Source organism: Schistocerca serialis, chromosome 5, assembly GCF_023864345.2.
Source record: "Schistocerca serialis cubense isolate TAMUIC-IGC-003099 chromosome 5, iqSchSeri2.2, whole genome shotgun sequence".
Classification (NCBI taxonomy): domain Eukaryota; kingdom Metazoa; phylum Arthropoda; class Insecta; order Orthoptera; family Acrididae; genus Schistocerca; species Schistocerca serialis.
Genome location: NC_064642.1, coordinates 362,896,419 through 362,921,453, shown reverse-complemented (window position 1 = coordinate 362,921,453; position 25,035 = coordinate 362,896,419). Strand labels below are relative to the sequence as shown.

Here is a 25,035-nt window from a genome sequence, read left to right as displayed (position 1 = left end):
ATAACCGATGGAGAGCGCCACAATCTTTTAAGTCATTTTCAACCACATGTCCGGATACTTTTGATCACACAGTGTATGTCTACGTACGACCCCTAATATCTTTTATTTTATTTTCGTGGTTCTTACCAGAAATGTCCGTTGGTGGGAGTAAAATCGTTCTATAGTCAGTTTCAAATTCTGGTTCTCTAAATTTTATCAATCGTATTTCGCGGAAAGTACCTCGTCTCTCCTCTAGGGATTTCCATTTGTGCTCACATAGCACCTTCGTAATACTCGCGTATTGATTGATCCTACTGGTAACAAATGTAGCAGCTCGCTTCTGAATTGCTTTGATGTCTTTCTTTAAACCGATCTGATGAGAATCCCGAACACTCGTACTGAAGAATGGATCGCACTATGTTGTATACGCGGTCTTCTTTATAGCTGAGCTACACCTTTCTAAAATTATGCCCATAAACCGAAGTCCACCATTCTCTTTCTCTGTTGCTGTCCTTACGTGTTCATTCTATTTCATTTCGTTTTGCAACGTTACGCCCAGATATTTAATCGGTGTGACTGTGTCAAGCAGACGCTACTAATATTGTATCCGAACACTACAGGATGGTTCTTCCTACTCATCTGCATTAACTTACGTTTTTCTATATTTGGAGCAAGTTGCCATTCATCACAACAACTAGAAGTTTTGTATAAGTCCTCTAGTATCCTCGTACGGCCCTTCTACTATTATTAAAGCGCTTTTCTCCGGACTTCAGTTTAGTTTGTTAAGCTATCTCGTCGCCTGTATGATACTTCTCGCATCTCTCAGTCGGCCACACACATGTTGGTGAAAGGAAGTGTACTAGTATTAGGACCACATCATTTAAACTTACTGATAAAGCAAATAAATTTCCCGTGTGTTACGGCGAGTATTATGACCATCACGGATAATTCCACATAGCTCCTTACCCGATCTACACGGAATCATTCATAAAAAAATTGTTACTAAACCTGCCTAGACTACAAATTAACCTTCGGGTGGAGACTTACCTCTAATTAACAATACACGCCTTCTTACCCACATAATTTTTTGCATATTCCTCCTTTTGTAGTGGACCACTCCGAACTATCTACTGAAATGAGCGCTTACAAGTTTCACTTGCATTTATATTTTCTCCAAAGTTGTACCGTCGTTTACAAGACAAATACGACCTTCCATTAAATTTATCAGACTTTAGCTAAGGCTGAACCAGCTGTAATGAAATGCCATGTTTCACCTAATCTAGGCAGAAATGGAACTTCCAGGAATATGGGATATGAACCCAAAACTCTACCCTCTCCTCTTCTGGGAGAATAGTTACGGCGGAAAACGGCTTAATCATGCACCATAGATATATTATAAGAATGAATCTTCTAGTTAACACTGCTATAAAGGAGCGTTTTGACGAACCAAAAATATGTCAAGCTGCATCTCAAACCCGAATTCGTAGTACGATGAACCCCGGCTGGAATATGATGGGATTCTTCACTTAAGCAAGATATCCTCCGAGGAAAAAGATATTCGTGGAGGATAATCTAGAAGAAGATGAGGTAAATCTGAAGTTATTCACATCACGCACCACTTTATGGTGAGTGTAACTATTCTTGGTTTCTTTAAGAACAATCTATGAATCTTAGCAATGCAGTGTAATATACGGGGCATAAAAAAAAGGTATGGCCGATCTCATACATAGAGAAATAAAATGTGTTATATAGATATAGGTGCAGAAATGCTTTATTTACATATTAGAGCTCATTTTCTACTCCTCTTCATAATCACACTGACCATGGGAAACAAACAGGAAAAGAACGTAACTGCATAGAATGAAACACTTTCCTAAATTAATTGTTCAAAATGCCTTCCGTTAGCAAGGCTGCAGGCACAACACGCCGTCGCAATGTGTTCCTGATGCGTTGATGTATCCCTGGAGAACGGTGTATTGTTTCATAGCCTTCCACAATACAGGCACAAAACTCTGTACATCTTGTGGTGGCGTTCCATAGAAAAGAGTTTTAAAATGCCCCCGTAAGTGAATGTCTGGTGGGTTTAGGTCCGGAGAGCGTGGAAGCCAAATAATTGGTCGACCTCAACCATCGATCTGTCACGGAGTTTTTTTATGCTAATAGAGCAATGAAGTTAGCCGCGTGTCATCATAGAGAGTGAAATTAGCCGCACAACACAGGCAATGATGTTAGTCACATGTCGACACTAGCAGTGAAGTGAGTGGCATGTCAACACTACTTTCGTCAAACTGGAACAACAAACATTGGTGATGAACCTGATAAGTACAACTTACTGTACATTCTAATTAAACGTAACCAAGAGGGTGATTTGAATATGTCATGCAAGAAAACGTTTCATGTAATACTGGTACACCCTGTTTCTGTGTGTTTCCCGAGATTATAAAGAGAAGTAGAAAATGTGATCTAACAAGGAAATGAAGCGTTTCAGGATCTATGTCCATATAACAAGTTTTCTTCCTCTGTGTGTAAGAAATGTTTTCTGAAAGCTTGGCCGTATCTCTGCTACACCCAGTATTTTATTTCTGTCCTAAATGAATGACTGACGTTAAAGAGTTGCTTAGTCATTTCAACTGTGTGTCAGTGCCCCCACTGCGCGACCATGGCTCGCTACTCACTCTCAATGTAGTGAAAATTTTCTGTCCGAAGTGTCGCATCATTCTGACGCGGAATTGGTTCCATATCGCGACACTGGACGATCGAGCAGAAGTGCTACGGAATCTTAAGTATTCATCCATACGTATTATTACGACTCTGGGTAAAAATTAAATCTCAATACTAAATATAGAACCCAGTACGTTGTCCTCGATGGTGAGTATTCATCGGAAGTGAGGGTATCATCTGGAGCGCCCCAGGGAAGTGTGGTAGGTCCGCTGTTGTTTTCTATCTACATAAATGATCTTTTGGATAGGTTGGAGAGCAATGTGCGGCTGTTTGCTGATGATGCTGTAGTTTGCGGGAAGGTGTCGTCGTTGAGTGACTGTAGGAAGATACAAGATGACTTGGACAGGATTTGTGATTGGTGTAAAGAATGGCAGCTACCTCTAAGTATAAATAAATGTAAATTAATGCAGATGAATAGGAAAAAGAATCCTGTAATGTTTGAATACTCCATTAGTAGTGTAGCGCGTGTCACAGTCACGTCGATTAAATATTTGGGCGTAACATTGCAGAACGATATGAAGTGGGACAAGCATGTAATTGCAGTTGTGGGGAAGGCGGATAGTCGTCTTCGGTTCATTGGTAGAATTTTGGGAAGATATGGTTCATCTGTAAAGGAGACCGTTTATAAAACACTAATACGACCTATTCTTGAGTACTGCTCAAGCGTTTGGGATCCCTATCAGGTCGGATTGAGGGAGGACATAGAAGCAATTCAGAGGCGGGCTGCTAGATTTGTTACTGGTAGGTTTGATCATCACGCGAGTGTTACGGAAATGCTTCAGGAACTCGGGTGGGAGTCTCTAGAGGAAAGGAGGCGTTCTTTTCGTGAATCGCTACTGAGGAAATTTAGAGTACCAGCACTTGAGGCTGGCTGCAGTACAATTTTACTGCCGCCAACTTATATTTCGCGGAATGACCACAAAGATAAGAGGGATTAGAGCTCGTACAGAGGCATATAGGCAGTCAATTTTCCATCGTTCTCTTTGGTAGTGGAACAGGGAGAGAAGGTACTAGTTTTGGTACGAGGTACCCTCCGCCACGCACCGTATGGTGGATTGCGGAGTATGTATGTAGATGTAGATGTAAATAAATAATATAGTCGTTACTGCAACAAATCCCACAACAAAAAATGTACTGACTAGTAAATCAAAAGAATGTTTAATATATTGCTGACACAGTTTAGATGCATTGCAAGAGGGATACCGGTTCCACATCACTGGCTGCGGCTTTAGTACGTGCGTACTACAGGTGCACTGAAAACGTTGCTGATATAGCAGTTTCTGAAACATTTCAAAATGATTAACAGCTGAGCTCGGTGCGAGTCTCGGTGAAGAAATAGCTTCCGATATTATTCGCTAGGACATTTGTAAATATAATAAAGATAAATGGTGCTGTAGCACGTCCCTGGGGTACGCCCGAAGTTACTTTCACATCTGAAGATGTGTGTCCGTTACGGTTGACGTGCTGCGTTCTATTTACATTCGAACTCTTCAGTCTATTATACAAGATGGTCTGAAACTTCGAACGTTCATGTTTTCTTCATTGGGCGAAGTTGCCGAACTGTTTCGGACGCCTTCCGGAAGAGAAGGAACATGGCATCAACGTGGGTGCCAGCATTTACTGCCGTTTTGATCTCTCTGTCTTAATTTTTATTTATTTATTGTCACAAGCTGCTTATTGGTAGTAGTTTTCTTTTACCGACTGAATTACGGTCGTTTCCCATCATCGTAGGTTCCGACAGCACATAACACATTTTTTCTCATAATAAATTAATTGCGGTATGAACAGCAGTGAATGATTCCAGGCAAGCTGCAACTAACGTGATTTGTAGTGTTTCTTCCTCACCACAAGCTTGTTTCAGCTACAGCGCTATTCACAGGTAAATTACGTCCATTAGCAGTACACGTACAGAAAACTGCCATAGCGTGATATAGCAGCTTAGTCCGCGCAGTACTGATGGATGTAATCTAGTGCACTATTTGTGCTACACACGCATGTGACAGCGATTTACGTATGTACTCGCGATTTATTCAAATGTAATGTGAAACTTGAGGCTTTTGACAAGTGCTTGAAAATGACTGACAGTCGAAATCAGCCAACAGCACGGAGAATAAATATATTAAAGCCTGTTTGGACCAAGTTTTCTTCTTTAAAACAGTTTCGTTCTCTCCACCCTGCATGTATTTTACGCGATAAACTGTTGAAAAATATCATCTGCCTTGGCGGGTTTCCACACGCGGTAAAGCCTACAATTTTTATCATGACTGGTCAGAATTGACTGAATTTCCGGCCAGTTTCAGCAAGCTCACAACAATCGATGATAATGACAGTAAGAATGTCAGTCTACGTTTCGCGTAACTTCTTGACGCAGCTCTAGAGATGAGACACAGACGGGAACAGGAAAGTTCATTTATCGACGATCGATAAAATGTAACTGATGAGAGGCAACGGAAATATGGCATCGAAGCAACAAAGTGCGTAGGAGAAAGTGGAGCAAGCTGGTACCGGAAAGCGTTTAAGGGGACGGCACCGGTGTGGAGTTTGGCTGTTTACGTTCGTGCTGTCAGCGAATAACACTTGGCTGTATGCGTATCCTGGTCTGACTATTCGCCGAATTGTATGATGCATCAGTTAAATTATGGAGAATAGCTGTACAAACGTCAATTAGGTAATAGCACGGGCAAAAGAATATATTACAGCCTATTTGGACCATGTTTTCTTTCATAAAACGTGTTGAGGTTGTGGGCCGTCACAAGTACAAATTTCTAAAAATAAAACTGGTCCGGAAATGTTTACAATGAGACTGTAAGTGACCCTTGTTAAAGAACATCACAGAAGACGTTACAAATTGTCCCCGTTGACGTCGATGCAGTGCTGTGCTCGACTTACCAAACTGTGAGATACGCATAGCAGCTCTGCCTGAGGGACAGCAGCAATAGCTGTTTCAGTGATCCGCTGTAGCTCTTCCAGTGTGTGAGGATTATTTGGGTACATCTGACCCTTCAATTTACCCTAAAAGTAAAAATCACTGGGAGAGAGATCAGACGACCGAGGAGACCAGAACATCACACTGTGTCTGCTGATTGTCGTCTCCTCAGCGAAAACCTCGTGAACTCGTGACTACGTTAACAAGGCGCTGTGTGCTGTTATTGTCTTCCTGAAATTATCCCTACAGTCGTTCATCTTATGTGTGTTGATCCACACACAGATTAAACAGTTTCTCGACATACCGGTTTGCTGTAAAAATGGTGTTACGATGTGGGTACCAGGTCCTGTGCAACCGAACATCAGTCATGAGATTATGCAACGGCTCTCCAAAACAGCTGGGGATTTTCTAATCCATAATGGCGCATGGTCTATGAGTACATGGATCTTGACAGACTGAACAAGACCTCATCTCAGAAAAGGCCTGCAGAACTCAACAGCCGGAGGTTGGTCCGGACGCTTTAACTTGCGCACAGCAGTATAATTGTAAGGATGCTGAAGCAGGTCCTTTATGATCGTGTTTCGACACGACGATCCCTTAATTCCTATTTGTACAGATAACCGGCGTTGAAATTTCGTCGGACTTGTTCCAGGCTTTCCTCTACTCGGGCAACATTTTCTGATATTCGAACTCTTTGGTTTTTATTCGCTACAAAGCTCGTTTTGCACCATTTAATTAAAATTTTCGTTTGCAGACTTTGCTGAAAGTTGTGCCAAAACACTTCCAGCCTTAAACTGTCGAGCAGTTTCCCACATGTTTTCCGCTAATAGTGCTCTGTATAACACTCGACAGTGAATACGCCCTGTGTTTATCCTAAGCACCTTCTACTGGTGCATTCAGCTGGCCATTATGCCTGCTACTCTCCCGCATTATGGAGCGACGTGGTGCAGTGGTTAGCTCTTAGCACACTGGACTCTTATTCGGGAAGACGACGCTTCAAATGCCCATCCGGCCATCCAGATCTAGGTTTTCCGTGATTTTCCTAAAATCAATTAAGGAAAATGTCGGGATGGTTCCTTTGAAAGGGAATGACAGATTACCTTTCCCATCCTTCCTTAATATGTGCTTATGTTCCACGTCATTTTCGGCGGAACATTAAACACTAATCTTAGTTCCTTTCCCTCACTCATTCAAACGTAATGACAAATCGTAATACTCGGGACAGCAATCGGTTGGTGAATTGAAATCATAATTTCCAGCGTTTTCTGTGGTCGGCAGTTCAGCTGTTCATTAACAAAGAGTTTCTTGTCTGTCTTGTAAATATTTCCAGGGCCAGTCTTATTTTCCCACTCTATAAATACTTGCTGTTACGTTGACGCTAAATACGGCAGCGAAGAAATGTCTATTGAAGACTCCGACTAATTAATGGTATTCATTCCAGATCATATCTCCTCATAACATTAGCTCTTGATGGTGACAGGTGAGACGTTTTGCTTTAGGTTATTCACATTATTTTGTGTTTATACACATCCAAGGAGAACTGGCAAGCAGAACTCCATGTATAAACACCGTCTACAGCTACGTATCAGGCAGGCTATGTACACGATTGAACAGAACACGATAAGTATTTCCGCTTACGGTATCACGAGCACAGCAGTAGCAGGATGTGTTCTGCAAGATGGACACCGAACTACATTCAACGAGACATCTATCGTTGAGCAGACAAATGTTTCCAGGGATAGCGTAATAAAAGAAGCGACAGAGATAAAAGGAGCTGACAACACCATCAATAAAAAGGCGGCTTCCAGCTGAAGACGGCTTCGATCCGGCAGTTGGAAGACTGAAGTGGGAGCGGCAGTCACACTGACGAAAACATTACCTTTTATGGAGTTGGACTGGGCAGCTGGCACGGGGCCAACGATATATACGGGCGCTGTGGCGTGCGTCACAGCACGTGATACTAAAGTTCTCATGAGCTGCAGCGAGTTACTGTTTTAGAACACTTTAATACTTCATTGCTCCACACTTAAATACACTCACGGTCTCGATAACACAGAACAACGCCAAGGACTTTAGTGGGTGCCTTTCCATTGAGATACTGATTTCCCATCTGGCCCTGAAAGTAGCCTAGCGTTTGCGTTTTATGTGGACAAGGCAACTAGTGTGACGTCACAAGTTCGATGCGGGGCTCGTATTTCCCATGGGCCCCGAGAGGGCACCAGAGACGTCACAGGAAACAGGACAGCACGAACGGAAGTAGCTAAGAAACGACAGTCTCCACTTGACAATAACTAAGGTGCACTTGTTCGAAAGCTCTTGACGTGTGACCTCTTGACGTGACCTGAAGATCTAGTAAATTTCTTAACAGTAAACGAGTTTCTGACAGTTGTGATGGAACTAAACCGGTATTCACTCTACGAAAACAGGCAAACCGAGAATTAGCAGTTAAGATGGACTGTGACCATAAAACAATGTGGGACAGTTGCAGACCTCATGCAGGTTCTAAAACACACTGGACTATATATTCAGTATTTTTAAAGCAAAAGGCCGCGAAAATCTATGGGTAACCTTCCGTCTATGTATGCTTGCTTGTTATCTGATCGCTGTGATTAAAGGAGACTATTCGTATCCAGCCTTGTTACTAATTCAATTCAGTAGATGAAACAATTTTAGAATTCTATGTTGGCAAATAAAATAATCTTGTGTACGACATGAAACCACACATATTAACGGTCATAATATACTAAATTAGAATAATAAAAGGATTTTTATTGTGTCTGTGTGTATATGTGCACTTCAGTTCACTATAATGAAGGAAGTAAGCTACACTGCTATGGATGTTGATGATTCAAGTAGTATTTGATACCATAAAAACTTTTCTAACTAGTATTTTGAGTATTTAAGCTCGTGAAACTCCAATATTCTTTTTATTTTGTTTGATAATTCACTACATAGAATTTCTTGCTGATAAAAGAGCAGTTTTTGGAACATGACTTTTGTGTATATTTCTCTATGAAAATCATTTTTCTTTCTTGTCAGGAAGCTATGAACTTGACTGTTTAACACTGACAGCTCCTGACGTGCCTGCAGATAACATATACTTCCACAAATACAGATACGATCATGATTTTTAATTTCTTAAAGAAATTCTTGCATGTTTCTCTTTCTGTCAGCCTCTTTATTATTGGCATTGCTCTCTTTTGAAATATTATAAATGTTTGGTCAGACTGATATTCCCCAAAACATGATGCCATATCTTAACTTTGCGTGAGTGTAAGGTAAGGAAATAACAATGCATCAACATTATAGGTTTCCTTAAAAATTGTAAGGAGATGTAGTATTGACTTAATTTTTTGTTTAACAATTCTGTATGTTTCTGCTACCGTAAATATTCATGTAGACATACTCCTATAAATGTAGTGTGGGGTATTCTCTCTCTTATATTGCCCAACTTCTGCCGTTATGTTGGTTCCTAGTTTGCTTGTTATACGGCTGAATTTTATCCCTATTTGGCATTCACAATTAATCTTCTACTGTAACTACTGCCACTCTCTCCTGTAGGTCAGCTTCGTGTACAGCTTTAACAAACAGGCTGGTGTCATTGACAAAGAATATTGCATCTGCTGTTGAGACATGGTTCATATATGACGACGAATGTTGTCATCACAAAAAACATCAAAGGAAGAATGGAGTGGCTGAGTAACAACAGCCGAACAATACTCACTGTACACATTCGTGAAAAGCCGCAGAAGGTGCTGATGGACGACTGTAGCAATAAAGAAAGAGTACCACGATTCCCTTTCCGTCGGTATAACTAAAGCTACCTGAGTTTATAGCCGACAGTTTATACGGCTTGTGACAGAAATTACAGAAAACCTTCGTAGAACACGGCTGTAGCATAAAGGCGCATGCTTATATGTCGTTAACACGGCGAAAGCAGATATTGTGGAACATCATATTGCTTATACCCCTCATTCACCGAAGTATGTGCTCTTGAGTACTTTCCAAAGCAGTATACCTGGTATTTAGAAACTACCATAGCGTTGGAAGGCTCACGGAAAACACACTATAATATATTCATGAGCAAACGATTTTGAGACGCACACCTAGGAGCGTGTAGCACACCCTTTTGTCTTAATGGCGGCGGCTATGCGTCGTGGCATTGACTAAGAAACACCAAAGCCATGAGAAACAGGTTCTATTAGCGAACAACCGCCGCTCGCAACAAACGCAGATTGGCTGAAGCTGTGTTGGAACACCATGTGTACTGAGTGGAATTGATATGACCTGCGTGTGTTACACACACGTCAGGAAGGGTATCTGGCCATGAACAGCCCATTAACGTTGTGCCATCCAATAAACAATACCGACCCCGTAGATACATGGGAAAGGGCACAGAAGAAGCAGAAGAAGAAATTCTGTAGGCGAGCACGTGACTGGACAGTGACTCGTCTTAGAAGTCGAACACGCTCACACGACTATCAATGACGTTAGATTTTTGTAGGATTTTCGAACACGTTGGCTACACGTGCTTTATGACCTTCCTGAAGACCAAAAATATCTGTAGAAATCAACATGGGCTCTAATACAACGATCATGTGAAAACCAGCGCGCTCTCTTCCTCTTTTTAGATTTCGCGAGTTTCTTTATACAGTTTATGCTTATTCAGGTTGAAATTATTTTGTAGGGTTTATATATTTCAACCAAAATATCGTGCTCAAACTGCTTAAAACAACACATGTAACCAAAAAACAAAACCTTACACAAAGAAAACAATTAACAAGAGAAGAAAACTAAACAAAAAACAACATGCGTACTGACAATATACTTGGGACAAATATCGAATAAAATAAACCAAATCTTAAACAAAACAACTATAAAACTAACAGTACGAACAAACAACAATCTAAGGACAAAAATTAGATCTGGAAGAATCAAAACTCCTGATTTTGCCTGCCCAGACATGAACAAAATTTCATGCAACGACTGCACTGAATGCGGTGTCTATCAAACATCACTGACTGTCAAGGATTACACAGTCAACATAGAGCATCAACGAGAATAAACTGTCAATCCAGTCGTCAAAAGCATTTCACGAAAGAAATTCTACACAAACAGAAATTACATGATTTATTTCGGTCGAACAACAAATAGACAGTCGACAATTTACTCACTGATGCATTATGGGTGTCTACTCGAAGTAGTGCGGTGTAACGACGTATTAAGTTTTCGTTTGATATATGTATGACCATGTGCAGACTTCGTCACCCACGTCAGTTACACTCACTTCAAAAAATTATTTACATTCTTTTTAAATTTTCATAGAATGGTTCTTGAACGAAACTGTAAAACATCCGTTGAGTCGTATGCAAAGAATTACATCACTTGGGCCAATTGGTTTTCGTAACTTTTTCCCAATTTAAATTTCGTTTGTTTTTCCTCAGAAAATTATATCGACACACGTTATCTTGATCTAATCGATATCAGAATCACACATTAAATAAACTTTTTAGATTCAAAGTGTTGGCCAACGCTGTCTGAATCAATAATCTTGTCAAATATATTATTAATCCGTTCACATAACTCTTCATAAATAAATCTTCACGACACGTGTTTCAACTTTAGTAGCATACACTATTTTTATTAGCTTCCTACACATACAGATGTGAACTTGAGCGTTGACAGACAGTGACTAACATTTCAATAAGATTAAGATCTACATGATGTCATTGTTGTACAAAAAGAGTATAAAACTTCATTTTTAATTTTTAGAAGCACGACGCAACAACTCGGTTCCAGGATCTTCTGTTGCTCCTTGGCTGTCGACCCGCGACGTATAGCGGCCAGCAATTTCCTCTCTGGTCGCGGCAACGAAGATGCTGTCCCCGTTCGTTGCGCCGACCTCTCCGTACATGAAACACATAAAAAAAATACAAACTTTTAGATAATTCACATTTATTACAAATAATAAGAAAACACATAAACAAAAACTAAATTAAACTTATAGTCACCTGCAAACTGGGCTGACTTTGGTGGATGGGTTACGCTTAATTTCGTCCCACTACATACCCCACCCACAAGCTCAGTTTGTCAGGTTTTAACCGGAATTAAAACTGTTCAATATACAATATTTAACTGTTAATACATTTTCCTCACATTTTACGTAACCTAGAGTTCTTGCTATTAGATAGATTTAATCCTTTTAATACGATATCGTTGTGACTATTTGTCATTTACTCTTAATTGTGCTCTTATGGTAATTCGTAACCGAATATAGGGAGATTGCTCCTCTTCAGTTAATAGTTGCTAATAAATACTAATTTAGTACGTTCTTTAACGTTGTACATTAGGACAGAGCGTTCAAATTGTGATAGATTAGTCTCAGTTTCATTTATTTACTAGAGTTATTCTTTTCAAGAATGTATATTACTAATAAGTTTCTCACAATAACTAATAGTACTATTTACTTTACGTCATTCTCTTCCCTAATGCCTTATTTATGCCTGAGGTCAAGAAGAAATCAAGCAAAACTCTCTTTAGAATCTCGGCACGGCTTTCTTTACCTTCGGACACCTTGTTGGGTAATGGCCATTTATTTAGGAGAAACAAGCGAGAGAGCCCCGTTTGGTGTGTTCTATATTAACACTATTACAAACCTCTATTAAAGGCACTCTGCTATGTTCTCGTGAGCCATATAGCTCTGGACGCCCATGGTCCCTAAAACTATTAACCATCCCCCTTTGGTTCCTACTATCCGAGTAAATTTAAAATACGCAAAATTCCTTTAGACCTAAGAGCAAAGTTTCTTCCATATATATCCCCCTTTGGGTTATCTTTCTCTTTTTGAAGTACCAGTAGATTATTGTAGAACACATGTTTAAGCTTTCTGTCATTTATTTAAAATAACACGTAACTATCACGAAAAACTTCACATGAATAAACTATGAACGCTCTTCCGTGTATAACATATACTAAATATTAACTTATTTAGGAATGAAGGGTTTCATTTGATCAACACTATATAATCCTTTAATTACACCTGATGAAGGTTCCATAAGAAGTAATGCTTTGGGATGTACAATCTTATGTACAACATATGGACCTTCAAAGATAAAGAAGAATTTTCTACATTCCTTATCGATCTTAGAACTTTTAGGATGAGATCGTACTAGCACAAGATCTCCTACCTGAAATGAGGGTTCTGCAGCCTGTTGATTATAACTTTTAATTCTCCGTTCGGCATTTTTTACAATCTGTTCGCAAACTTTTTCGTCTGGAATATCTTGTTGTATCTCATTTACTGGTGGCCAAGGTAAAGCAGCTAGTAAAGGCTCACCTATAATTCGTTTGCCTAAAATTTCTATAGGTGATAATCCCGTCGTTAGGTGAGGCAATTCATTTAATATCTTTTCGAATTCAGGCATTAGTTTGGCCCACCGAGTATGTTTATGTGCACAATAAGTTCTACATAATCGTCCTAATTCTTTCATGACTCTTTCTACTAAATTACTTTGAGGGTGATATTTCGAAATTAAGATATGTTTGATTCCATATTGTCTTATCATATCTTGAAATCTTTGACTAATAAAGGCACTACCGTTGTCAGACATAAGTCGTTTAGGAATGCCCCAGTTAACAAAGTAATTTCGGCTGAGGCAGCGTATAACGCTTGCTGTATTCGCTCGTTTCAAAGTATACAGTTTCACATGTTTGGACCAACATTCCATTACAACAAACACATATGTTAATCCTCCTGAACTCCGAGGCAGAGGGCCGAAAAAATCTAATGACAGTAGATCCCACAAACCTCGAGGAATTACAGCATATAATTTATAACGCTTGGATTTGTTATTAACTTTAACCTTTTGACAGGTTTCACAAGCCCTAATAATACTTCTCACAATACGTGACATATTTTTGAAATAATAATACTTCATTAGATGTTTAATACATTTATGAATTCCAAAATGCCCGTAACCTTCATGAATATAAGTAATTAACTCGTCCACAACCGTTTTCGGAATGCAGATTTTCCATCTCTGGTGTTCCCTCTGTGCTTTCCAATACAACAAGTCGTTAAAATATAACCACACACCCCGGGTGTTAACTGTTTCGTCCCCATTATTAAGGTTTTGTATAATTCGTAGAATAACATTTTTCTTTCCTTTATGTAATATGGTAATCCACTAATTAGGACTCGCATTAGATGACTTTCAATTAATTTAGCACGGTTTAAATTCCATTCAAAATAATTCCTATAACCTCTCCACCGTTTAGAATATGGAGGAGGGGCTATCAACTCTAAAGTTAAGTGTTGTTGTTTTCGTCTTGACCAATAATTTTGTTTAAACTGCTTAACAAAATCATCCCAATCCCTGAATTCAGTTCTATGCAGTACTGCCCACTCCGCAGCTTCTGCTTCTAAATGTCCTATTACAAATTGAATGCGTTTTTCATTACTCCATTTAGGAGATAATGATGTTTCAAAAGCTTTTATAAAGATTATAGGGTGCAGTTCGCCTCCTGGTTTGAATACAGGAAATCGACTTGCTACATTTGAATTTGTTGTTATGTCATCCAGACATTCTGCAAGAGAAATAGTCGGATTTTGTTTAGCTGGCAGAGACGGAGTTGCATCGGATTGGCTTGCCGTGACTGCCTTATTCATATTGTTGCCATCCGTGCTAGCAAATTCGATGCGACTGTTGTCTCTGATTATGTTATTACCTCTGCTACCTGAAATGTTCTCGTTATTATCTAATTCCGATAACCGTTTCGTAATTTCCTGTATCCGCATTTCTGTATTGGATACGCGATTAGCTAATATCGATTCTTCACTGTGTTCACGATGTGAACGCTCTGTACCTTCGTCAATATTATTATCTTTGGCAGTCTCAAGATTACTGCATATCTCAGTAATCAAAAATTTCATGTTTTCGATTTCGGTATGGTCCTTTTCTACTTGATGAGTTAATGTTTCTAATTCTACATTATCTATTGAAGAAATCTCTACAGGTTTGGTAGAGACCTCTTTAATAGATTTCAATAATTCTCTGCGAACAGTTTCTGTTTGCATAGAAGGTTCATCTCGTAACATGTTATTATTTTTCTGTATTTCATTTACAACTAAGATATTGACACTATCTAGTCTGTCGGTTAAGTCAGTAATATCGTGTCGCATGCGAGCTTTTTCCTCGCGCGATTCCTGGATATGTTCTTCTAACCTTTTACAATTATCAGCAATCTTATTACTAAGTCCTACTAATTTTTCCTGCATTTCAACTTTAGAAGACTCTATTTTATCACTTAATTCTCGACTGGTTTCATTAAGATATTCCTGCAACCTGTCTGTTGATTTTGTTAGCTCCCCTTTAAGTCTAGCAGTAGATTCCTCGTTAGACTGTTTTAATTCCTGTTTTAGTTCCTGTTTCAATCTAGCAGTGGATTCCTCATTAGACTGTTTTAATCTAGCCATAGATTCTTCGTTAGACTGTTTTAATTCCTCTTTTAATCTAGCAGTAGATTCTTCGTTAGACTGTTTTAATTCAGCTAGGAAATCCCCGTTAGATTGTTTTAATTTAGCTATCGCCCTAAAAAGGGATCTCATGCTCCTATCGGACATAGATTGCTCTTCGTCTGACATTTCACTTCCCGACATTATTGTAAGATATTAACTATTTACACACGCAGACTTGTAATCAACAATCCTATAAAAGCACACTTCCTATGTACAACACTCCACTTCCAACTTGAAACAAACTCACCGGACACTAATATTGTAATTTGTAGTTCTCGATGATCAGTGTGCTGCTATGGGCTGCAGATGTAACAGCCGTCGATGCAGCCGCTGAGATGCTGCGACCCCGTTTCCGCAACCGGCAGGACGCTGAGTCGAACACCGGAAACGTCGCTGGCTGCAACCACGCCCGGCACCGCCGTAGACAGGCGAAGCCCTCAGCAACACCTCTAATATCAGCCGGAGGAACGCCCCGCAGCTGACGTACTGGGCCTATTAGTTTAGGGAGAAAAAAGGTTGTCGGGGTTTGCAGCGTTCAGCTGCTGCCCAACAGACGCGCCTTCTCGTGGAACAACTGCGTGACCGTACTGCTTGGCTGCACTCCGTCAGATGCCCACACCCGCGAAGTCGCCGCTGGCTGGTGAAGGCTCCACGAAAACTCGCGTTGACTTCGGAAGGACTCTTGATTTTTCGTTTCGTACCTGTGTGCCTTAGTTGCACACAAGTCCTGTTTCTAAGGTCGCCACGGTGCGGTGTAACGACGTATTAAGTTTTCGTTTGATATATGTATGACCATGTGCAGACTTCGTCACCCACGTCAGTTACACTCACTTCAAAAAATTATTTACATTCTTTTTAAATTTTCATAGAATGGTTCTTGAACGAAACTGTAAAACATCCGTTGAGTCGTATGCAAAGAATTACATCACTTGGGCCAATTGGTTTTCGTAACTTTTTCCCAATTTAAATTTCGTTTGTTTTTCCTCAGAAAATTATATCGACACACGTTATCTTGATCTAATCGATATCAGAATCACACATTAAATAAACTTTTTAGATTCAAAGTGTTGGCCAACGCTGTCTGAATCAATAATCTTGTCAAATATATTATTAATCCGTTCACATAACTCTTCATAAATAAATCTTCACGACACGTGTTTCAACTTTAGTAGCATACACTATTTTTATTAGCTTCCTACACATACAGATGTGAACTTGAGCGTTGACAGACAGTGACTAACATTTCAATAAGATTAAGATCTACATGATGTCATTGTTGTACAAAAAGAGTATAAAACTTCATTTTTAATTTTTAGAAGCACGACGCAACAACTCGGTTCCAGGATCTTCTGTTGCTCCTTGGCTGTCGACCCGCGACGTATAGCGGCCAGCAATTTCCTCTCTGGTCGCGGCAACGAAGATGCTGTCCCCGTTCGTTGCGCCGACCTCTCCGTACATGAAACACATAAAAAAAATACAAACTTTTAGATAATTCACATTTATTACAAATAATAAGAAAACACATAAACAAAAACTAAATTAAACTTATAGTCACCTGCAAACTGGGCTGACTTTGGTGGATGGGTTACGCTTAATTTCGTCCCACTACAGTAGGCGTTAAGTATATATGTAAACTGACGTTTATGTACCCTAAGTAGACTAACCAACTCCTAACATCTACAAGTTTATTTAAGAATGGCGCTGTAAGTAAAGCAATCTTGTTGTAAGGAAGAAGAACTAATAATTAAACTATTCGCAGCTTGCCTGAACTCATTCGTTACAAAATATCAAGTAAGACGTATTCTACGCTACGGGCCCTGCCGAGAATGAAATAGTATTTTAAGCATATATGGTTTTTCATCTCATTGAAATATGTGTTGCCTTATACATAATTCTTTCTAGCGCACGCAAGTGACGATATTTCGTAATAATCGTGTAATAACACGAATTATATGATTTATATATGTATATATGCAATCAGCATAAGGTATTTTTACGAAAATAGACGCATTTCCTGTACATACAAAGATTGTTTTCTTATATATCATAGAATGTATGTAATCCAACTCATAATTTCCATTTTTCTTTTAGCAAAACAAAGAAACGTGTTGTCATAAGAGAATACCAGTGAAATTTTCAGCTATATTTCTTTTACATCAACCTTATCGTTTAAAATAATGTCAAGATGTTTCGTTTCTCTCTCTTCCAAAACATTTAGTCAGCTGCCTTTTTCAGCAGTATGTGGGACTGACAGGCTTTGAGTCATGTCTCTGGCTGTTATTTTAAGTGTGCACTAAATGAAGGTAGGTTCGTGCCAGTCAGGTTCAGATGTTTGTATTGTTTTGAAATTTCGCCCAGTTTGTCCTATGTAAATTTTTTCATAGTTACCGCATTTTACAATTTATACACAATACATTACGTTCACAAATTTGTCGTAATATACAACAGTCGTGTAAATTTGAAGTGTAGATATTTATAAATTACAATGCGATAACTGTGAGAAATTTACAAAGGAAAAACTGGACGAAATTTCCAAACAGTATATAAAGAACATCTGAACCTGATTCGCACCAGCCTGTCTTCATTTAGTGTACACTTAAAATAACAAAACCACACGGCCAGTGACATGATACAATGCCTGTTAATCCTACATACAACCATGAAAGGCAGCTGACTAAATATTTGAGAAGAAATAAATTTTCGCATACATAACGAACCATCCTGACATTATTTTAAGTGAAGAGACCGAGCTCATAGAAAAATCGTAAGAAATGACTAAATATTTGAGAAGAAATAAATTTTCGCATACATAACGAACCATCCTGACATTATTTTAAGTGAAGAGACCGAGCTCATAGAAAAATCGTAAGAAATTTCACTAGTTTCTTTAATGGCAACATACTTCGTTTTGATAACAGAAAAAATACAATTAGATCTAACAATATACGTTTCCTATTATATTAAACAAAAAATAGTCTTTGCATGTACAGCAATTGCCAATGAGAACTGTGTATATTTTAGTAAAAAATCGTTTGTTGATTGCATATATACCCCCATAAATCAAGTGATCGTGTTATTACGCGATTATTACAAAGTACCGTCATTGGCATACGCTATTAACGATGACGTATTAGGCAAGTCGCATTATAATGATACGAAAAATTACATACGCATTAAACATTACTGTATATGCTAAAATATATTACGAGTAAAAATGTGCCTTCATAATTCAGATACTGCCAATGATGGGCAACGACGGAAACTGGTCTTGCAAAATAAAGTTAATATCAACAAGCAGCTTCCGTCAAACAATTAATTGTAAATATGACATATTTATGATTAGAAGTAATAATGATCTTTATTTTCGTTATTTTTTATTTGTCTTACATATTTGTATTTTTGTCACGACCAAAGATAAATTCGCATTTCGAAAAGCAGGGCGTTTTCATGATAAGAGCATATCTAAAACGCATCTTCACGCAAGAGTTGGGACTCGAACTGACGACGATCGCCAGTTCAGAATCAGCGACCCTACACCGAGACTACGTCAGTTACTTTGGTCTCTAATGACGTCTATGCTGGCAGAATGGTCACCATTCCCCCTTCCCACCCATCTCTCTTCACCCAACGAAACCATATTACATTCCTATAAACTATTAACTTACTGCAGTACACTACAGTGACGCAATCGATTATCCTTTCAAAAAGTTCACCATTGTAACAAATGATAGTCAAAGCCAGCACTGTGCTTGCACATATCGCCGACACAACCGGAAAAGTAACAGAAAACAGATTAAAACTGGCGGGCCGAGACTCGTACTCGGGACCTTCGCCTTTCGCGGTAAGTGCTCTACCGCCTAAGCTACCCAAACACGACTCACGACCCGTCCTCACAGCTTCACTTCCGCCAGTACCTCGTCTCCTACCTTCCAAACTTCACAGAAGCACTTGCCTGCGAAAGGCAAAGGTCCTGAGTTCGTGTCTCATATCAGAGCGCACTCCACTGCAGAGTAAAAATTTCATTCTGGTAACAGAAAACACGTGTATATATTATTTACCAGTGACACGTGAATGTATGCGCAAGTGGTCAGATAACTGCCTGCTGGATTGAAAAAACCAACCACAGATAGGTCCAGCTGTAAGAAATAGTCCTAAAAAGTCGTAAATGTAACTAATAAAATGATCAAAACGTTCTTAATTACTTACTTACTTACAAGAAGAGGCTGAAGCGTAATAATTCCGATGCAAACAACATAAAAAAAGCATTTTGTTGCATCAGTAGTATCTATATATTTATAAAACTAATTCATGTGTAACAAGCAACTCTAGATACTTCGGAAATAAAAGATAGAAACTCGCTTAACACATACTTAAAATGCAATTATTTAGTCACAGAGAAGATTCCTATATGAAAATCGCAGTCTGCTACTGTGTCTAGCACTCTGAGAAAGGCGGATGAAAGTATCCATAGAGCATCAGTGTACTAAATCCATTCGAGAAACTAACCCTGTCAGTCCACACAATGTCGGCGACATTTTGGGAAGCAGACATTCTATTCCAATATTCTGACAAAGTGTTGGCGTGTCAAGTGTTTTCATGTGATACAAAGCAGATGTGCAATCATATTAGATCCGGTGGGCTCGATTGTTCCGTCTATAGTCGCAAGTACGCACAAGCAGGAATTGTAAGACGTCTACGTATACCACGCTTGGCTGAAATTGCTCTGGATGTTCCAGAGCTTTGTTCAAATACATTCAAGACGTTGTTTGTTGCTAAATTTCATACAATTTTGATGTTTCTTTCACAGAGCAAAAATTATCACAAATGCAGTGTGCAAGGATTATGTTACAGGTTTGTTTCAGCGTCAATATGAACTTTCTCATACGAATACTGATTTGACATTGAATTTCTATCGACTCTGATTTCTAACCACTTCTTCTGATTCTCTTACAGGATCAGAAAATGTTGAGAGCCAGCGCAGAGTTATCGGCAGAGAGCCTCCTTCGACCGTAAGTACTGTTAGTGCTACCTGCTATCCTAATACTGAAAGACTTACAGAACATTAAAAATTGTAAATACGAGGGCGGTTCAATAAGTAATGCAACACATTTTTTTTTCTGAAACAGGGGTTGTTTTATTCAGCATTGAAATACACCACAACACTATTTTTCAACGTAATCTCCATTCAATGCTACGGCCATACGCCACCTTGAAATGAGGGCCTGTATGCCTGCACGGTACCATTCAACTGGTCGATGTCGGAGCCAACGTCGTACTGCATCAATAACTTCTTCATCATCCGCGTAGTGCCTCCCACGGATTGCGTCCTTCGTTGGGCCAAACATATGGAAATCCGACGGTGCGAGATCGGGGCTGTAGGGTGCATGAGGAAGAACAGTCCACTGAAGTTTTGTGAGCTCCTCTCGGGTGCGAAGACTTGTGTGAGGTCTTGCGTTGTCATGAAGAAGGAGAAGTTCGTTCAGATTTTTGTGCCTACGAACACGCTGAAGTCGTTTCTTCAATTTCTGAAGAGTAGCACAATACACTTCAGAGTTGATCGTTTGACCATGGGGAAGGACATCGAACAGAATAACCCCTTCAGCGTCCCAGAAGACTGTAACCATGACTTTACCGGCTGAGGGTATGGCTTTAAACTTTTTCTTGGTAGGGGAGTGGGTGTGGCGCCACTCCATTGATTGCCGTTTTGTTTCAGGTTCGAAGTGATGAACCCATGTTTCATCGCCTGTAACAATCTTTGACAAGAAATTGTCACCCTCAGCCACATGACGAGCAAGCAATTCCGCACAGATGGTTCTCCTTTGCTCTTTATGGTGTTCGGTTAGACAACGAGGGACCCAGCGGAAACAAACCTTTGAATATCCCAACTGGTGAACAATTGTGACAGCACTACCAACAGAGATGTCAAGTTGAGCACTGAGTTGTTTGATGGTGATCCGTCGATCATCTCGAACGGGTGTGTTCGCACGCTCCGCCATTGCATGAGTCACAGCTGTGCATGGCCGGCCCGCACGCGGGAGATCAGGCAGACTTGCTTGACCTTGCGGCGATGATGACACACGCTTTGCCCAACGACTCACCGTGTTTTTGTCCACTGCCAGATCACCGTAGACATTCTGCAAACGCCTATGAATATCTGAGATGCCCTGGTTTTCCGCCAAAAGAAACTCAATCACTGCCCATTGTTTGCAACCCACATCCGTTACAGACGCCATTTTAACAGCTCCGTACAGCGCTGCCGCCTGTCGGAAGTCAATGAAACTATACGAGACGAAGCGGGAATGTTTGAAAATATTCCACAAGAAATTTCCGGTTTTTTCAACCAAAATTGGCCGAGAAAAAAAATGTGTTGCATTACTTATTGAACTGCCCTCGTATAACTTGTCTGAACCAGTCGAATCAGAGTAACATTTTTCAGTCACAAAAATTGTCAGATACTGACATGATTTTAACACTGTTAACACGTACTGAGCTAAAAATAAGCGACAAACGTAAAATGTCGTGGACCAAGTAATGGGTCTTGACTAGACGGAGCCATTTTATTAAAATATCTGGGTGCAATAATGAGTAATGCTATGAAAGTAAGGCGTCACATAAGTATATACAGACGAAAGAAAATCCTTTATTGAATTTTTCGAGATTAGGAACCGATGCTAGGTAACGAATATTTTAGGTGATGCGAGGTACAGAATGACCAATGCGTATGTGACACGTGTAAACTGCCTATGTTTCATGTTAAAAAGCTGCTCAATTAAAAATCAAATAAAACAGTTTACAATGTGTCCAAGGTAGAATTTACGATGGGACTGCAAAAAATAAGTTACACCTTACAACAGCAGGCCAAGTAAATTTAATTGAATATTGAACTACACCACTTCAAAGTGACACAGACACATGACACTATTTTCAACAGTCACGAAACCTCTGTAAAAACGGTCGGAACGTTCCATCAACAGTTCACTTTCTCGACTGCAGATATACGCTTGGTCACGGAGCCATTCCAGAACCTCTGCTTGAAAGTCCTTATCGTTGCAACAACGACCCCTCTCCCCCCCAACCCCACCCCCCAACCACCACCACAACAACCACAACCAGCACAGTTATTCTTCCTCGATTGCCTGGACATTGTCTTCTGTTGTGGACGTCAATGGCCTTCCTTCCCGATCAGCATCACTCACTTTTGCATGACCTCTGTCAAACTGGTGGCACCAAGTCGGCTGGACGCGACATTCACCACCAGAATTTCACGGTAAAACTGTGTGTAATTTGTATTTTGCCTACGAAAACCGTACTGTCCCGTGTACTTAAGCTTTGGAGTACGTTTCCAATTGTCGCAACATTTCAGTCGCATACTATTACAGGAATTTGCAGATACGCTTTTAGTAATGACAGAGAAATTTTCGCAATAAGCCTCGTGGTAATAGAAAGGGATTTATAGCTTGCCCGGGTTCTCGACTGGGGTGGTACTGGGAAACTGCGTCCTGTGAACGCGAGACATCCTTATAAAGCCGGCCATTCCGGATTAGAAGTCGAATATGAGTCGAAAAATGAGATCTGTCATCGAATGTATAAAACAAGAAAAAAAATCCAGTATTTTTCACCCCCTTGAACACCACAGAGCTTGAACAGAATCAATTGAGGTACGAAAAATAATTTCGCAAATTTACTACCTCGGTTTGCGACGTAGAGATGGCCATTATATTAAGACATCATACGGCAAAAGAAATGTATTTTCTGGAGGATTTCGTATATCTGCTCGATCATAATTTTATCAGAGATGTCACGAATCCCTCCACTGTTGCTAATAAAATCATCAGTTGTTCCCGCGCACATTTGTAGAAATGGTATCACTATGCGTGTGAATCCCTTTTAAATGAGAAGGAAGATCGTAATAACACTTAAAAACTAAAAAAAATGTACTCACTTGATTCTTGCAGGTCTTTGTCAAATTTATAGTACGTTCAGTAACTGTTGTCTAGTAGCCATCATAGGCCCGGTTCTTGTCAAACAAGGACTCCGCTACGTAATGAACTTTTACCCTTTCTTTTTATTTCCTTCATGTCGTATTTCAGTATAACTTCACAATCTGGTTTCCACTCCTTAACATCACAATTTCATGACAGATACTTCACAATATTTTACGCCATAACACACCACTTCCATCGTACTACCTCCATAGCTCATTGATACATTAACACTACAGCTTCTGACACTCCATAAGAGACTGAATATTCACACACAAAAATCAACAACAAAGATAACATAACTTGCAGCTCAGAGATATATGAATACATTGATATTTACATCCAAAGACTCTAAGACAATTTACAACTTACAGTCACTTGTTTTTCAGAATAAGTCACGCAAACACGAATAATGACAGTATTTCCAAATCATAAATACAATTTTAAATTAATTTGGAAGTAAATTTCGTGTCATTACTACAGAGCAGTGCTGTTTATGAAAAATATGAGAATTTAGATGACAGAAATCACCTCTATTGGATCGAGTAATAACTTCGTATACAACGAGAAGTAATGCAACACGTTTTTTTCCCGGCCAATTTCGGTTGAAAAAATGCGGAATTTGTTATGGGTGAAGTTTCTCGAAGTTCGACAGGTGGCGCCACTACACGTAAGCTGCATAATGGCTTCTGTAACGAAGGTGCGTTCCAAGAAAAGAGCTGTCATTGAGTTCCTTTTACCAGAAAACCAGAGCATCGCAGGTATTCATTGGCACTTGAAGACTGTCTACGGAGACCTGACAGTGAACAAAAGCACGATATGTCTCTCTCAATGAGAGGCGTCTGTCATCATAGCAACAAGGTCGCACGAGGCTGTGCGATCTCCCACGTTCCCGCCGGTCGCTCACAGCTGAGTCCTGTAATGTTGAAACGTGCGGACACTCTCATTCGAGGTGATCGACGGATCAGAATTATACACCTCGCTGTCCAAGTGGATGTCTCTGTTGGTAGCACTGACACACTCGCCCACCACTTGGGGTACTGAAAGATGTGTGCCCGAGGAGTTCCTTGCCGCCTAACAGAAGACCGCAAAAGAGCAATGAAGGACAATTTGTGTGGATCTGCTTCCTTGTTAGAAGGCTTGTCAGTACAATTTTCGTCGCACATCGTTATAGGAGATGAAACATGCGTTCACCACCTCGAACCGGAAACAACACGGCAATGGAGTGGCGCTACACCACCTCCCATCCGAAAAAAAAGTTCGAAGCTGCACCCTTGTCTCTCCCCAATTCAAAACCTTTGGAGCATTGTGGACAGGATCCTCGAACTAGCTCGGTATTTTGACCCTACCTTCGGCATCCAAGAAAGGAATATCAGCACGTTGGTCCTACTTGGTGTCATTTGGAGAAAACGTCGCCATAGTGCACCTTTCAGTATTTTCCTCACACATGTAAGACAGATACGAATTCAACGCCAATCCCTTGCCTACATGTCAGTGCTTGCACGCCCACATCAGAATTGCGTTACATTGCGTATAAATTTCAGAAACATCCTCAGACGGAAACTTCCCCCCTTATATATTTTTGGCTACACGGTTAGGTTCATCGAGGTACATTTGGTGTCATGACGTCTTTTATAAGTAGGTTGTCGCTGTGCCCTGTGCATATGTGGATATCGTGGCTGTAAAATGTCGCCCTTCGAGCTTTGCTCGTAGGACGAATGCTCTTGCAAAATACTGCGACCAGAGCGGTTATTGTGAAATAAACTACGCTGTCGCCCATAGCATCTATCCCGCCATCGAAAATTAATGCAAGCAAATGCGATTTCTGGATCTTTTGCACAACAGCTGCCAGCAAAAGTTGTTATTTAGCGTCGCGGAGGCCTCCTGAAAGCGCATGACGCGTGGCTGCT

The 25,035-nt window shown here is 40.0% G+C and overlaps 1 protein-coding gene across 1 annotated transcript in view; it reads left to right on the top strand.

Annotated features, from left to right (window-relative positions):
* Positions 1 to 25,035, top strand: part of LOC126481940 (mucin-19-like) — a 215,216-nt gene that overhangs the window by 131,270 nt on the left and 58,911 nt on the right. Inside the window, exon 3 of the mRNA XM_050105899.1 lies at positions 20,097 to 20,152. Within this exon, the coding sequence (XP_049961856.1) occupies positions 20,097 to 20,152 (56 nt within the window). The remainder of the gene's footprint in view (positions 1 to 20,096; positions 20,153 to 25,035) is intronic.